The 15,597-nt window shown below is 40.9% G+C and overlaps 1 protein-coding gene across 1 annotated transcript in view; it reads right to left on the bottom strand.

Annotated features, from left to right (window-relative positions):
- Window positions 1–3,784: 3,784 nt before the first annotated feature.
- The window catches only part of LOC310902061 (uncharacterized protein), a gene marked incomplete at its 3' end in the record, with an annotated part of 29,936 nt that continues 18,123 nt past the window's right edge, over window positions 3,785–15,597 (bottom strand). Inside the window, exons 2-3 of the mRNA XM_083842972.1 lie at window positions 5,439–5,532; window positions 3,785–4,402 (exon numbers count right to left, since the gene is read on the bottom strand). Of these exons, the coding sequence (XP_083699098.1) occupies window positions 3,785–4,183 (399 nt within the window). The 5' untranslated portion in view covers window positions 4,184–4,402; window positions 5,439–5,532. The remainder of the gene's footprint in view (window positions 4,403–5,438; window positions 5,533–15,597) is intronic.

Here is a 15,597-nt window from a genome sequence, read left to right as displayed (position 1 = left end):
AAAACCCTCATGGCAAACACGCAAGGCTTTTAGGGACCTGGACAAGTCTCTGTTTTTTTTTTTACAGAAGCGACGGACGAGAGTGTATCCATTACAGTGAGCATCTCCGCTACATAGTAGCCTGGCAGTGCCCGGGTAGCACTGCCCAGCCTGAAAGCCTTCATAGTTGTGTAGCAGTTTCAGTAGTTCTGAAAGCAGAACTTGTACATTAATTGTCTGTTCACTGTGTTGTTTTCTTTTTCTTTTTTTTTTAGAAAACATTTCTTATTTATTTTCAAATAACCTCTAGAATTGCTAACACACCTGTGCAGCAGGGGATGTCAGTGTCCACATCCTCTGTAGACCATTGCAAAGAAAGATACCATTAAGTTCAAAGCAAGGCCCTACTTGCAGCACAAGGAGTTACTCTGTGTGTACTGAGGGCTTCTCATGCTGATATGGATGGTTGGATCGTCTTAGTTATTTAATGAGATAAAGATGAGTTGGAGCTGAAAGTGTCTGGAGGGATTTCTGGTTTCCAGGAAGTGTCAGCTCTATCCACTCTTTAAAATTAAAAAAAGAAAAATTGTACTCATGATCCCTATTAGGATCTGCCTTACTCAAGATGTGCCAGTATTTTTTTTTAATAGCACTCCACCTCTTTAGCTTGAATTAATTGAGTCTCCACAGTGGTGCTTCACACTCACTTTTCACTTCAGCTAGTCTATGCACTGTTTGAATGTTGGAGGGAAGACAGGTGTAGTGCCTGGGTCTGGGAGATATTCCATACTGTAGGAACTAAGAGTGCATGCCACCAGAGCAGCTGCTAAGCATCACCAGGAGACCTCTCTTCACTGGAAATGCAGAGGCACATCATGGCTGCCCATGCACCAGGGTGTAATCCATCCAGATTGTAATCCATCCACACCTTATGGGTGTGGATGGGCACAAGCCACCTTCCCTGGGACTCGGGCATCTTATAGCTGGCACCTCTGTGGCAACGCTGTGGAGAAGATGCTGCCTACACTCTGTGACCATCCCCAACTGGTTTGTTATTGTTAACAAAGGATGCACTGCACATTCCTCTTAATAACTGAACAGCATATTACAGCTATAAAGTACAGGTCCTAGTGTCTGTGTTTCACATTAACTAAATATGATTAATTGCTAAATGCAAGTTCTCCATACAATAAAGACTGAGCAATATCAAGGCATGCCTGTCATTTTTTTCTAACACTAGAACTCGTTATATTTCTTGTTTGAGTTAAAGCAGTGATTCTTGAGAACCAGATTCCCACTTCAGCAGAGTAGAAATAGCATGGGAGCTTGCAGACCTTCTGTGAGATACATACTATTCTTGATTTTTTTCTTGGTACTGAGCTATACATAAAATGTTCCTTAAGGTAAATGCTGGTTGAACTAGCAGGGATGGACTAACCACATTTCTATTTTTCACAGCTCTGTTGGTTTGCTAGCTATCTAGAAGTTACATTGATCAGATTGTATGAGATGTGCAACAAGTGCTTAAAGAATTTATTTCTCGGATCAAATTTGTTTTTACTGGCTCAGGGGCTAAGTTTGAAAGTTGAAAGTTGAAAACAATTATAGGAAACATTCACTAGTCTACCACTCAATACCAGAAAGTCCTTCAGAGTAAGATTTCTTTCTAAATTTATATCATACCATTTTTTATATCATATCATACCATCTTTTCTCATATGCTTCTTTCAATGAAGAAGGTGTCTATGAATTAATAATGCATTCATAGAATCATAGAATATCCTGAGTTGGAAGGGACCCATAAGGATCATCAAGTCCAACTCCTGGCACCGCACAGGTCTGCCCAAAAGTTTAGACCATGTGACTAAGCGCACAGTCCAAACGCTTCTTAAATTCAGACAGGCTCGGTGCAGTGACTACTTCACTGGGGAGCCTGTTCCAGTGTGCGACCACCCTCTTGGTGAAGAACCTCTTCCTGATGTGCAGCCTAAACTTCCCCTGCCTCAGCTTAACACCGTTCCCACGGGTCCTGTCACTGGTGATAACGGAGAATAGGTCACCTGCCTCTCCACTCCCCCTCGCAGGGAAGTTGTAGACTGCGATGAGGTCCCCCCTCAGCCTCCTCTTCTCCAGGCTGAACAGGCCCAGTGACCTCAGCCGCTCCTCATATGTCTTCCCCTCTAGGCCCTTCACCATTTTCGTCGCCCTCCTGTGGACACTCTCCAACAGTTTCATGTCCTTTTTGTACTGTGGTGCCCAGAACTGCACACAGTACTCGAGGTGAGGCCGGACCAGCCCAGAGTAGAGCGCGACAATCACTTCCCTCAACCGACTAGCGATGCCATGCTTGATGCACCCCAGGATGTGGTTGGCCCTCCTGGCTGCCAGGGTGCACTGCTGGCTCATATTCAACCTGCTGTCAACCACAACCCCCAGATCCCTCTCTGCGGGGCTGCTCTCCAGTGTCTCATCGCCCAGTCTGTACGGATAGCCAGGGTTGCCATGCCCCAGGTGCAGGACCCGGCACTTGCTCTCATTAAACTTCATGTGGTTGGTGACCGCCCAGCTCTCCAATCTGTCCAGATCTCTCTGCAAGGCCTTTCCACCCTCATCCGAGTCCACAACTCCTCCAAGTTTGGTGTCGTCGGCAAATTTGCTCAAAACACCTTCTAGTCCTACATCCAAATCATTTATAAAAACATTGAAGAGGACTGGCCCTAAAATGGAGCCTTGAGGGACCCCACTAGTGACCATCTGCCAGCCAGATGTGGCCCCATTTACCACAACCCTTTGAGCCCTGCCCGTCAGCCAATTGCTCACCCATCGCATGATGTTTTGGTTAAGTTGTCTGCTGGACATTTTGTCCAGTAGGATCCTGTGGGAAACCCTGTCAAAAGCTTTGCTGAAGTCCAAAAAGATCACATCAGCTGGTTTCCCTTGATTGACTAGATGGGCGATCTTATCATAAAGGGAAATCAAATTTGTTAGGCAGGACCTACCCCTCATGAACCCATGTTGGCTGGGACTAATGACTGCATTGTCCGCCAGGTGCGCTTCAATAACTTCAAGGATCATCCTCTCCATAATTTTACCAGGCACTGATGTGAGACTGACAAGCCTGTAATTGCTAAGGTCTTCTTTCTTACCCTTCTTGAAAATTGGCACAACATTTGCCAGCTTCCAGTCCAATGGGACCTCTCCAGATTCCCAAGATTGTTGAAAAATAATTGAGAGAGGTCCCGTGATGACGTCAGCCAGCTCTTTAAGCACCCTGGGATGAATCCCATCCAGACCCATGGACGTGTATGGATCCAGGTGGAGCAGCAAATCCCGCTCACGTTCAGGGTTGGTTGGGAGTTTGTCATTCCTGCTGTCATGGTCCCCCAGCTCAGGGTACCGTGGGTCCCAAAGCCCATCATCAGTGTTGAAGACAGAGGCGAAGAAGGCGTTAAACGCCTCTGTTTTGCCTATGTCATTGTCTGTGAGGAGACCTTCCCCATCTAGTAGCGGACCTATGTTTTCTTTGGTTCTCCTTTTTCAGTTCACATATCTAAAAAAAACTTTTATTGTCTCCCACAGACATGGCCACCTTCAACTCTAGTTGGGCTTTGGCCACACGAATTTTCTCCCTAGAAACACAAGCAGCATCCCTGTATTCCTTCCTCGTTGCCTGACCCTCCTTCCAGCAGCCATACACTTCCTTTTTTTCCCCTAAGCTCCAGTAGAAGATCCCTGGTCAGCCAGGCCGGCCTTCTGCCCCGCCTGCCTGACTTCCGATATTTTGGAATCACCTGATCTTGTGCTTTTAGGAGGCAGTGCTTAAAGATTGACCAGCACTGATGGATGCCAATGCCTTCAAAAGCAGTTTCCCAGAGGACCTTGCTGACGAGTTCCCTGAGCAGCCTGAAGTCTGCTTTCCCATATCCAGGGCTGAAGTTTTGGTGGCAGTTTTCCTTCTGTCACCATAAATTCTAAACTCAAGCACTTCATGGTCACTATGAGCGAGACGGCCGCCAATTGCCACGTCTCCCACAAGACCCTCTCTGTTCTCCAGCAACAGATCTAGGAGGGCATCTTTCCTAGTTGGCTCCCTTAGCACCTGCACCAAGAAGTTATCATCTAGGTGCTTTATGAACCTCCTGGACTTGCTCGTGTCAGCCATGTGGTGATTCCAGTTGATGTCTGGCAAGTTGAAATCCCCCATGAGGACAAGGGGAGTTGATCTCGAGGCATCTCTTAGTTCTGCAAAGAATAATTCATCAGTGTTGTCATCCTGGTCGGGTGGTCTGTAATAGACTCCCACAACGACATCCCCTTCATTTGTTCGTCCCTTAATCCTTACCGAGAGGCTCTCAACTTTGCCATTGCCAACTTGAAGTTCCACACTTCTTTTCTCATATGCTTCTTTCAATGAAGAAAGTGTCTAAGAATTAATAATGCATTAATAACTTGTTTTTAAATACACAAAATAGATTTTTAGTTATACTTCACTGATTTATGTCAAGACATTTAAAATACAAAACAAACCAACCACTGCCTTCACAAAGTTAAAAGTAAACATAATCAGAACTCCATGCAATTAAATATAATGTTGCAGTGTTTTAAACATGCTTGTGCAGACCTGACATAGCTAAATGATGTTGTCACCAGTTGCATGTTCACCACATTTCTTTTTGTATTTTTATTTTGTTAGCCTGATAGTTTTTCCCTTGGGAAAGTTTGTTTTATTATACTAATCAGTGGCTAGTTGCCTTAGTCAAATAGAGATATGTGGAGCGAAGTTCTCGTGTTTCTCTTTTTGCAGGAAACAACCAAGCAGACAAAAGTATGTTTTCATTTCTTCTGCACCACTTTCTGCTAGTTTAATTTTGTTTATATGTACGCGTAAGGCAAGAGATAAGAGAATTACAGGCCCAGACCTTGCAGCTCTTGACTACGGCAGTTGTCGGAAAATACATTTCAAAAAAAGAGCAGAGTTGCAAGATAACTTGATCCTTCAAAAGAAATTTTAGAATGAGGAAGTAAATGAAGGACTGACTAGGGGAAAAAAAGCCATACTTTATTTCTATGATAATAGAAATGAATGTTATTAATATTATAATTATGACATTTATGAATATTTTGATCTTTCCGTGCATCATTCCAAAAGCTCTATACCAGGGATGACAAAAAAATATGTGCCACGTCATTTGAGGTACGTTCAGAGCTAGTAATTAATTCAACTAAAAAAGAAGTGCTCCTTGACTTTATTTTTAAAGAGTGCTGGGAGATGCACCATTCAGCCATGGACCACTTTACTGAATTAAATTAATTTAAAATGTATATCTTCAGATATTTTTTTTTTCTAAATTCAGAAGTGGAAGTGATCTATGTAATATCCAGATGTTTTCACGTAATTAACTGAGGTAGTACTCAGTGAAAGGTTCTTGCAAGGATTCCATGTGGGCATGGAAACGTACCTGATTGTCCTTTGATGGAGGCAACCTGGTTAATATGCAGAAAGAGACATTTTCAGTGAAGCTCAGACACAAGGAAGGCAGCAGACATCCATACCTGAAATTTATTTTACCGTTTATATTACATTTAAAATTGTAACTGATTAATGTGGTAATTAATTTTCTGTTTCTATTTTTTATTTTTAAGCACGTACTACTCTTTTAAAATAAGGCGTCGGCACAACATAGGAAAAGCCTGCTTTACCCTTATTGCTTGCTTTTTACTCATTAAACTTTTAATTATTTATTTTTAAACAATTTATTATCTCTTAAAAAGCTCGACTAAGGACCCCCTCTCAAACTTTTCTTTCATCACTCATTTACTTATATTAGAACTCACACTGCTCAAGATTGCACATACTCTGCAATCTCGATTACCAGCACCTCAGCATATATCTCCAATGGCCCTACAGCAACACCTTTACAAAACCTCCTGTAGGTTATGTGTTGGATCTATTTCTGTCTAATCGATAGGTCCATGAAACAGCCATCTTGCCTTTAATTGTAGGTTCACTTTTCTACCAGTCAGCAGACAGCTCCCAGGCTGCTGGGGCTTAAGTAGTTGGGTCTCTCATGAGTAATTCACTTGCTAAAAGGAATTCAGACTGAAAAGTACTTTTTTTCCTTGTTTGCCTAACTAAAGTGTCCTCGTTAATTGGAAGCTCCTGTGCTATAGCCTGTGAAGGTACTAAACTACATGCATGGTCTTGTATCAAAAACAAAATTAGAAAAATAAAAAATCTCTATCTTGTCTATTTATAGCCTCTTGAATGGTTTTGACTGATTATGCCTTGGCTGCATGACTACATTCATTCTCTTTTACACCAAGAACTGCATGATAATTGGGGAATTTATTCCCTGTGTACCTATATGATTTACTATGTAATCATATAGGTACACAGGGGAAGGATTCATGTATTGTAGTATTTATATTCAAATTTCTTTTTTCTTTTTCAAAATATAGATGCATCTCAACATATTAGGCAGAGCTAAGTGTTTTTTTTGCCAGCTCTCTGTTTTCTATTAAGCTTGCCAGAATGAAGACAATCAAATAAATGAAAACAGTCACACTAAAACACATTAGATGTTTCTTTTCCTGTGTGGAGGGCTATAACACTGTCAGAAGCTCAGATCAACACAAAGCAAGAGGTGCTTGTCCTAGCCAGAAAGGTCCTCGGGGCTTGGAAGCACATGCAGGGATGTGAAGGCCAAAGGGGAGCTTATCTGATGAACTGTTCTTATTGTCCAAGAACTATTATTTATCTCGCAAAATGGTGAGATAAATAAAATTGGCCATAAAAGGTAAAACTGAAGACTATCATTGACAGATAACAGAACAGAAGGAGAAGAAATGAAGTAGGCCATGTGCCATGAGCTCTCTTTTGGTACCAGAAGTGTTCCAAACTGTTGGACAACGTGGCTAAGAAAAATTCATAGGATACCTTTATTTTTTCTGTAGATATAACTGATCTCTGAGATTAACCTCTGGTCTCTGAGATCTCTGCTCATTTGGGGAGGAAACTATAGATTGGAGAGCCCAATTATCTACTGCTAGGGAGCTCTGTGAAATAATGTTTTACTGTGTTAGCAGAATAAATGATGGAACAACTATTCCCTTATCTGTCAAAAGTTCATAGGGGAAAAACAGATCTCATAAGCCAGAGCAAACAGACTGAAATTGTTAATTCTTTAATGTGTACATAGTTCACAAAATTAACACCAGTATAGAGCTGTAAACAAACACTAGACCTGGCACTGTTAGCTATTGTATCTTACTGTCTCACTCTTATTAGCAAAGAATTATATTTTAATTAAATTCACATTCATTAGCAACTGGATGATGTCTGCAGATACTAAAATTGCAATGAAACTTTACTTAGAGAGGAAACTGTGTGAATGATCTAACCAACTGCACATAAAAATAACCTTTTAGCCCCTCAAATGCTCTGGAAACATCCAGTTACGTTCCACACTGATTGCAGCATTACAGATTACAGTGTGATACAGATAGCACCATCACAGACTTACAGCAGGGAGCAGAATGAAGCAATCCACGCTTTCTAGGCAAGCAAACAGCAAAATGGGCTCGGTGAAATGGCCAGCAGCGGCTGGGATGGGTGCTCCCAAAGCGTGTGGCCATATCCCTTGGAACCAGCCCCTGGAGCTCACTGGCAGGAGCTGCCACGTGTTTCACCTCTAGCACTGCTGAGAGCATGCTGTGCCAGAGGTACGGGGCAGTAAGCAGCACATTACACAACAAAAAATCCTAAACAGATCAGCAACTAACACAACCCACAGTATCCATCATGTATAATTAGTGCAGATGAACAGAAAAGACTCTCACCCTATGCACCTGTCTGCCATCTGCCCATAGCTCCTGTCCTTGTGTCCAGTGGACCATTTAGGCATTGCTCCCAGCACAGAACTGTTTGCCAGGAGCTTTTTCACCCACCTGCATGAGGCTTTGTTGACTTATCATCCTTAGCTTCTTGGTTTAAATCAAACTGGCCTTCCAGGCGAATATCTGACCTTGGGGACATAGCAAGAGGCTCCCAGCTTCAGGACCAATTCAGTCATACAGTGAAGCAACCGAGTGCTGGTCTGCTGTCATCTTCTTGGTCACCGGACCCCTGGTATAAAACACAGCTATTGTGAAAGAGTCAAGCATCATGCAGAATTTCACTGTCCTATACAAGTCCCTGAGCAAAACACTGCCTCCACAAATACTGGATTACCATTCCAACGAGCAGCCTTGTCTTGCAAGTTGTTGAAGAGCTCAGATCAAACATCGCTTTACCAAAGAGGCTCTGGAATGGGATTCACAACAGTTTAATGCTGTTAAATGTTACTTGCAGCAAATCAGCACCCAATGGCCATAACTGAAAAGTAGCATACAGAACAAACTCGGGGTCAGTGCTAGGATCAGCCCATCCCATGGGACCTCAGAGACAGGACAGATGACACGAGGCTAAATTGGCCTTTTTGAAGAATTGATTCAAGCAGAAAAACATGCATGTTTCATAGGTGAAATCATGCTATCTAACCACTAAACAGCGAATCTCCAAACACAGAGAACTTAAATGTGCCATCAGACTAGAGGGCACTTCTGCAATCCTGAAAATTCAGGTGCCCAATTAAGTGACAAAGTGAATAAACCCAAGTCATCTCCGTGGGGACCAGGAGCAGACACCTAGCATTAGCTGGTCCATGCTCCATTTCTTATACTGGTCAAAGCCAACATCTGCATATCTTCCAATATGCACCTTGACAGAAATGAGTTTTTATACCTTTTTTTGTTTGTTTGTTTTAATCCACAAAGTGCTATCTCTCTGTCACATGCAACATAGTTAGAAGTAGCATAAGCAAAATTTCCTATAAATATGCCAGCTATTGTTCTTTTCCTGTATTATTATTCATTTGGGTTGGTACAAATTATCAGGGGAAGTAGATGATTTTATAACACATTATTTATTACATATTCAGCATTCAGCACTATGCGTACTGATGAAGTTAGCTAAGACCATGTTCACCAATTCCAGGAAAGAAAACTCCCTCGGGTCAGCTTGTAATTCTGGCTATAAAAACATTGCCTTTCCAGATTCCCTTCTTTCCTAAAAGCTTTGGACTAGAGATAAGCCATGGAAGATTTCCTGAAAGCTGGGTCATTGCAGGCCACAGATGGGTCCACACATAGATTCATCTTTCATGGCAAGTAGATATCTCTTTCTCTTTTAAAGTTGTTTGGATTTTGCTGCTCATCTATGACCATTCAGTCACAGAGTGGAACCCTCCCATTCAGAATGGGAGGAAAAGATGACCTGTGCTCTCACTGTGGTGCTTGAGCAGGTCCCACAAGTGCCCTCGACAAATCCATTAGCATTTGCTGTGTCTCATTCTCCTTAATCTCTTCTCTGAGTGGAAAAGCATGTGTGGGGTGGCCCGTAAATGCATTTGTATGCATCACTGTTTTGTGATGTGATTTAATCACAAGTAATGCACAGGATTAATGAAACATTATTTTTCATGACCAAAAGCAAACAAATCCTGATATCCTACTCTACCACATGACAGGAGCAATGACTGGGTTATCCATTTTATATCTTTATAGTTTGTCATTCACATTTCTTTGTTTGCCCTTTTAACAAAACAACAAGCATGTCATGAACATGTGGATTTTTTCACCACCAGAAGATGCAGATTTTTTCATCACTGGTGAAATCCCAGATACATAAGTGAAGTTGGCTAACGGAGATCCTGATTTAGAGGCTTGAGTGAGGAGCCAAAACTCCTCTCAGCAGTAGGGCAGGATTTAAACAAAAGAAGGATCTAGTTAGCTCATACTGCACCAAACTACTTAGAGTCTGTAAACAACAATAATTATGTCCCAGGTGGCAGGGTAAGTAAAAGAATAAAGCTGAATTATTCAGCTGAATTATTGTAAAATACAGTTAAAATAGCGCATTTGATATCTATCAAATTTCATGCATTTCCTTAAAATATCAATTAAGTAAAGGATAAAAATGAGCACAGACGGAAAGAAAAAAAGATGTGATTCTCTGTGCTTCAGGATTTTTTCTTAAAAGGGATCTGTACATATCCTCAGCTTCCAACAGAATTGTTTTCTAGAAGGCTGTCTGCAGCAAACTGTGGCCCTTAACATCACGTTAGTGGTAGCTGCAATGTATGCAGGACTCTGGCAATGAAGAACAGTTTCTGCCTATCAGGAGATGTTGCCTTTGGTGCCAGCAACCTCAGTTAGCATAAACTTGTCTTTCCCATCGCCAGGTCTGGCCTCCCACGCACCAAGGAGAAATACGGGGTTTATTGGTTGAAATGTTTGCCCATTTTCCATAGGAGCTGACCCTCTTCCACAAGGCTGGAATGTTGAGGGAGGAACTCCATCAAGAGAAACTTCTTGGATGTTTATGCATATCTACTCATAACAAGACTCAGTTGCCAGAAAAGTGTTTTATATTTACTTCATTTGCCAGTTTTCTATAAAACCCCAAAAGAGCTGGAATTAAATGATCTGCACTCGGTACAAGCTGTTAATTTATTCAAGCACTGTTGGATATTGAAACAGAAAAGCATAGCGTTGTTTGATAATGAAGTCTTTCACAAAATAGACACCATATTTTTACTGAGCTGTGGTTGATAGAAATAATTACTATTTTGAATGTATTCAACCTCATTAAAATACTGCTTCCTTTTATCAACCTTTTTGCTTTTATCAATCCTAGAGGTAGCCAGGAAAATCTTTTCCTCAAAGACCTCATGTAGTTTAATAAAGTTAATTGAAATGTAATTAAAGCTACAGGCTGAGGGTGGTGAAACTGCTGTGTTTGGCACAAGGATCTAATCCTCAGTTCCTTCTTGGTCACGTATTTCTGACTTAGAAAAGAGAAATGGACATTTTAAAATCCTTTACTCACACGAGTAGCATGCATGCAAGTGAATAGTTCTTTTGCTTATGCAAATTTTCCATTTCAATGGAAAATCCTCAAAAATCAGAGGATGTGTTTCCAAACTAACCCTTCAGCCAAAAATATTTGCCTCGATCCTCCAAAAGATGTTGATATGATTTGTGCCAGTAATACAGATTTAGACTAAGCAGGAGACAAAACTATAAGTGGCAACAGTTCCCAACATGGAATACAATAAATGAAGGCAATAAATGCTAACATATTTTACAAATAGGAACATATATGTTTAAAAACATTTCTGTTCCGTTAACAGAGAAAGGAAATAAACTAAGCTGAAGAACTAGTTTGGCTTATAAAATGAGAAAAAACAAAACATAGTAAAGGAAATCAGCCTTCAAACAAAACATAATTAAAGAATAAGACACCAAGCCAGGCTGTCAGTAAAGCCCTGAAGAGCTGGAAAAGCTTTCTGAATTACAGACTGGTAGTGATAGACATGCCTTTCGAAACACGTACACCAGGTCTATAAATTTGCAAATCTGTGTATGCTCTAGAGATGACCATGTCAGCTAAGGTTAAATAAAGGCATTCAAAACATATGTCCCATGAGTACTTTCCAGAAAGAAGTGTAGTTGAGGAGAAAATAGAAAAAATATATAATACAAACAGACTGGCTGAGAAACAAAATGAAAGATGCTTATCACAAATTCTTGATTTTTTTTTTTCCCTGAAAAATCTATAGGACTATAAATTATAAACATACAATTTCTAATACTCTTATCTGGCTATTTTTGGTAAACAATAGACTAAACATCTACTGAAATAATTGAATATATTTGTGGTTAGCTTTCTTTGTGCATATTAGAAATTGTCTAGAGAATTTCTAGATCTGCAACTGTGTCCAGAACAGTTCCAATATGCTGTTTAAACTTTCCACCAGCAAACAGCAGCAAACAAGCAACCTGCAGTACAAATAATCACGTTACTTGAATAGTGTGAATTTGAAAATATTTTCTTTCCTTCATTTTTGCCAAATGGGAGCTGGTGACTCTCCCTTCAAAGCTGCCTGATCCTCATTTGAACATAACTAATTAACAATTTAAATAGACAGAACCAGGTGGCATTTAGCTTTGTGAGTTGAAAATGCGTGCTTTATTTATTGAAGTGAAAAAATGAGATAGGTACTGACTTACCAACAACTATGGCACATTACTGTTGCTTTGCTCCTCGTGTCTCTTCTCTGAACCCAGGACAAAGGCGAACCTCTCCCCACCTGCTGTGACTCACAGACCACAGCAACAAGGCTCACTGCCCGCTTGCATCAGGATCAGAATCGGGTAGGTTGGGAGGTCCCCAGAGGCCGTACAGTCCCATCAGGTGCTTAAGGCATGGCTGACTTCAGGGCTAGGTCAGGTTCCTCAGGACCTTGTCCAATGCAGCACCAAAGACCTTGAAGGATGGACGGACCAGGCTCCCTGGGCTACCTGGTACAGTGCTGAACCACTTCACCTCTGACGTTCTATCCAGCAACATTTCCCTAGCTGCTGTCGCTAGAAGTGTGTCTCACCCTTTGGCTTTGCATGTCTGGGAAGAGCCTGGCTCTGCCCTCCCTGCAATGTGCGCCCCCCAGGGAGCTGAAAGCAGCAACTAGCTGCCCTCTGCCTTCTGCTGTCCATGCTGAACGCGCCCAACACCCCCAGCCCCTCCATACACGACTGGGTACAATCCGAACCAGGTTGGTGGACCTCTGCTGGGCTCCCCAGTGACTGTCAGGAAACCTCTTGGCCTGGGATGTCTGGAACAGGACACACTGCTCCAGATGTGGCTCCACAAGTGCCACACAGACAGGAATAATCACTTCCATCAACCTGCTGGCTATCCCTGTACTCCAAATATCGCATGTTTATTTTAGGGTCTCTTTACTGTCTGGGAGTCCAGCTTCTACTCTTTCAGGCTTTCTTTTAGAAAGACACTTCCAGTGCTTTGAAAAAGAAGATGCTCTCTGTCTGCATCCTGCCTTTGGACTCCTGCAGATTTTCTTCTTCCTCCAGGCTGACCTTTAGCCTGTCCTTTCTGGAGCCACTCCTCAGCTACACTGGTTTTTAGCTTTCATCTATCTGACAGAGTCCCAGTTCCATCACATACTGCGTATTGGTGCTGTATCACCCAGAAAATATAAATTGTGCTTACTTTATGGCCACAAGGCACATCTTTGTGCTAAAGCATGGAAGATCTTAGTTCAAAATCCAGACATATTTCAGAGGTTTCCTGTATAAAAACACAATTTGTCAAAGTTACTGCACAAAATGTTGTGAGATCACAAATATTGCCACGGAAGAGACTTCTCCAAGCTCGGTTTAATACTTTCAGACAGTCACTGAGTCAGTATACTTATCCTGGTGGCAAACCAGAGAAGTTCCCTTAGCCTCATACATCTGCTTTCTTGCCAGTAAGGAAGACCTCAGGAAAGACTGACAGAAAATACATACTATGCTTATACGTGGTGACGGTGCTTCAGAAAAGTCTTGCAACAGAAACAAATGAAATGTATTCATATACTTCAACCTTCAACGGGCTTACTGTACACAAAGTTTATATCAGCTGTGTAGTAGCAGCTGAGAAAAGCAGACTTTTCATTACGCATCCTTAGCATTGATACTGAGACCACCACAAAGATCTTCCCTTCTCCACCAGAAAAAACAGATTTTATTAGCTAACACATGCTGCTTCTAAATGTATAAGCACAGCTACACAAGGTAATTGTGGCTTTCTTGCCACCGTTAATGTACCAGAAGCACTACCTATATATTTTCCTCTGAGCTACAGACAGAAAGCTTAGCCCAGTACCTGGTGAACCTTCATGTTGTCATGCATGGAGAAGAAATGTTAATCAAGACTTTGTACATCTTTCCTTCACCAGCTTTCATGGTTATTCTGACATAAAACTAGCATGGTGATGTGCTGCTGTTGTTATCTTGAGCCACTGGCGTTCTGGGTTACTTACAAACCAGGCATGTTTATTTATAACTGTGCTGTTGGGGCAAACTTGTGCAGACAATTCAGCTGCCCTTCTCCATAAACTTTGATATATTAAAGCTATTTTTGGCCATCAGCTATACCTGAAAGCCATGATCTAACTTGTAAACTGTGAATAATCTCCTCCATTCTACCTGCTTTGATACTGTGCCAAAACATAGATTGGGAGGAATCTATCTCCCTTTTATTTTACTAGTCTTCATTCACAGACATAAATGTGTTATCATGTGGGTCCATGCAAATTACACACTTGAAGTAGAAGCTGCATTTTCATACTGAGGTATTTCAGAACTGCTTCCTTTGTTCATGTTTAACTTTTTTTTTTTTAATTATTATTTTATTTTTATAAAAGCAGCCCTCAAGCAAGAGGGACCCAGGCAATTTTCTTTTTTGGTATTTAAGCCCCAAGAGGTGACATGACTCACACCCACTGCTCTCCAGCAGATGATTTCCATCAGAGGTCAGCAGGAATTGTGTTTAGGACGGGTCCCAAACAGATGCTCTGCACAGACTGTTTCTGCTGGCCTGTCACGTCTTTGCCTGGAAGGGTGCTCAGGGCTATACTAGTCTGAAATGAAAAAAGGGGCAGAGAAGCGAGCTAGGAGAATATATCAAAGCCCCAGAAAACTACTTCTTAAATTAAACATTGTCAGATCTTGCACGTATTGTAGGTTGGCTTGGAAGAATCATCTGGCTGCTTGTTAGAATCAAAACTCCAGAGATATGAAGCCTGTCATGAGAAAACTGGAGAATAATGAAATATTTCTTCATTGCATTAGCTAGACTAAGAGTGCCTGTACTGCAAATTTTACTGTCTTTAATGCCAGGTTTGGTTTTGGCTCAGTTCGAAACAATCTCCACTGATTACATATTTGTGGGGTGATTATATACATATCAAAATGTTTTTAAAATGTTTTTTATTTGACCTTTGCTATAAAATGAAACAATAAGAAAGTCAGAACTATATACTATACCTCAAGCTGCACGTTTTAGAACAAGAACAGCAGTAAGGCAGAAGTCACTGCAAGCTGAAGTTGCTCCTAGAAAAGTGCCATTTCTATTATTATTTTTAAAAAATATTATACTTTTGGCATTGTTTGAACTTGCAACATTAACAAAAGAAGCATTTAGAAGCATTAGAAACATAACAGTTTTAAGATGACTGTAGGATGCTTCAGGAATAAAGAAATCTAATAATGAAAATACATATAATGTGAATTTGCATTTCTCTAATGTACTTAACATTACACTATAGTCTGAGCTCGCTAATTAAGTTTCAATAGCAACGTCACTAAAAATATGCTACAGAATATAAACACCTCTTGAAAATAAATAATAGAGTCAATAAGAAATTAGCTTTTATACTTGCATTTGCTAATCTTCAAATTTTCCCCTGTTTCAAATAAAATTTGCAACTTGAAATGTGAATCGGTTTTTGTATTAAGCAAATCTTTCTTTCTGTTTTTTTTTTTTTTTCCTTGATTTCCTTTACTAGGTTATGTTTTTATGAAATAATTGATTGTTTCTACTTTAACCATCAGAAAGCAAAAAAAAAAACCTGTGATATCTAAATACAAGGCCATGAAGTCAAGAGAAAAAAGCATCATTAGCATTGAATGATCAGCTCCATTCTTGCAGACATTTGACAGCCTTATATTTCATTG

Source organism: Anser anser (genome assembly GCF_964211835.1).
Source record: "Anser anser genome assembly, chromosome: 6".
Lineage (NCBI taxonomy): Eukaryota > Metazoa > Chordata > Aves > Anseriformes > Anatidae > Anser > Anser anser.
The sequence above is the reverse complement of the archived record's forward strand: the minus strand, read 5'-3'. Positions and strand labels throughout refer to the sequence as shown.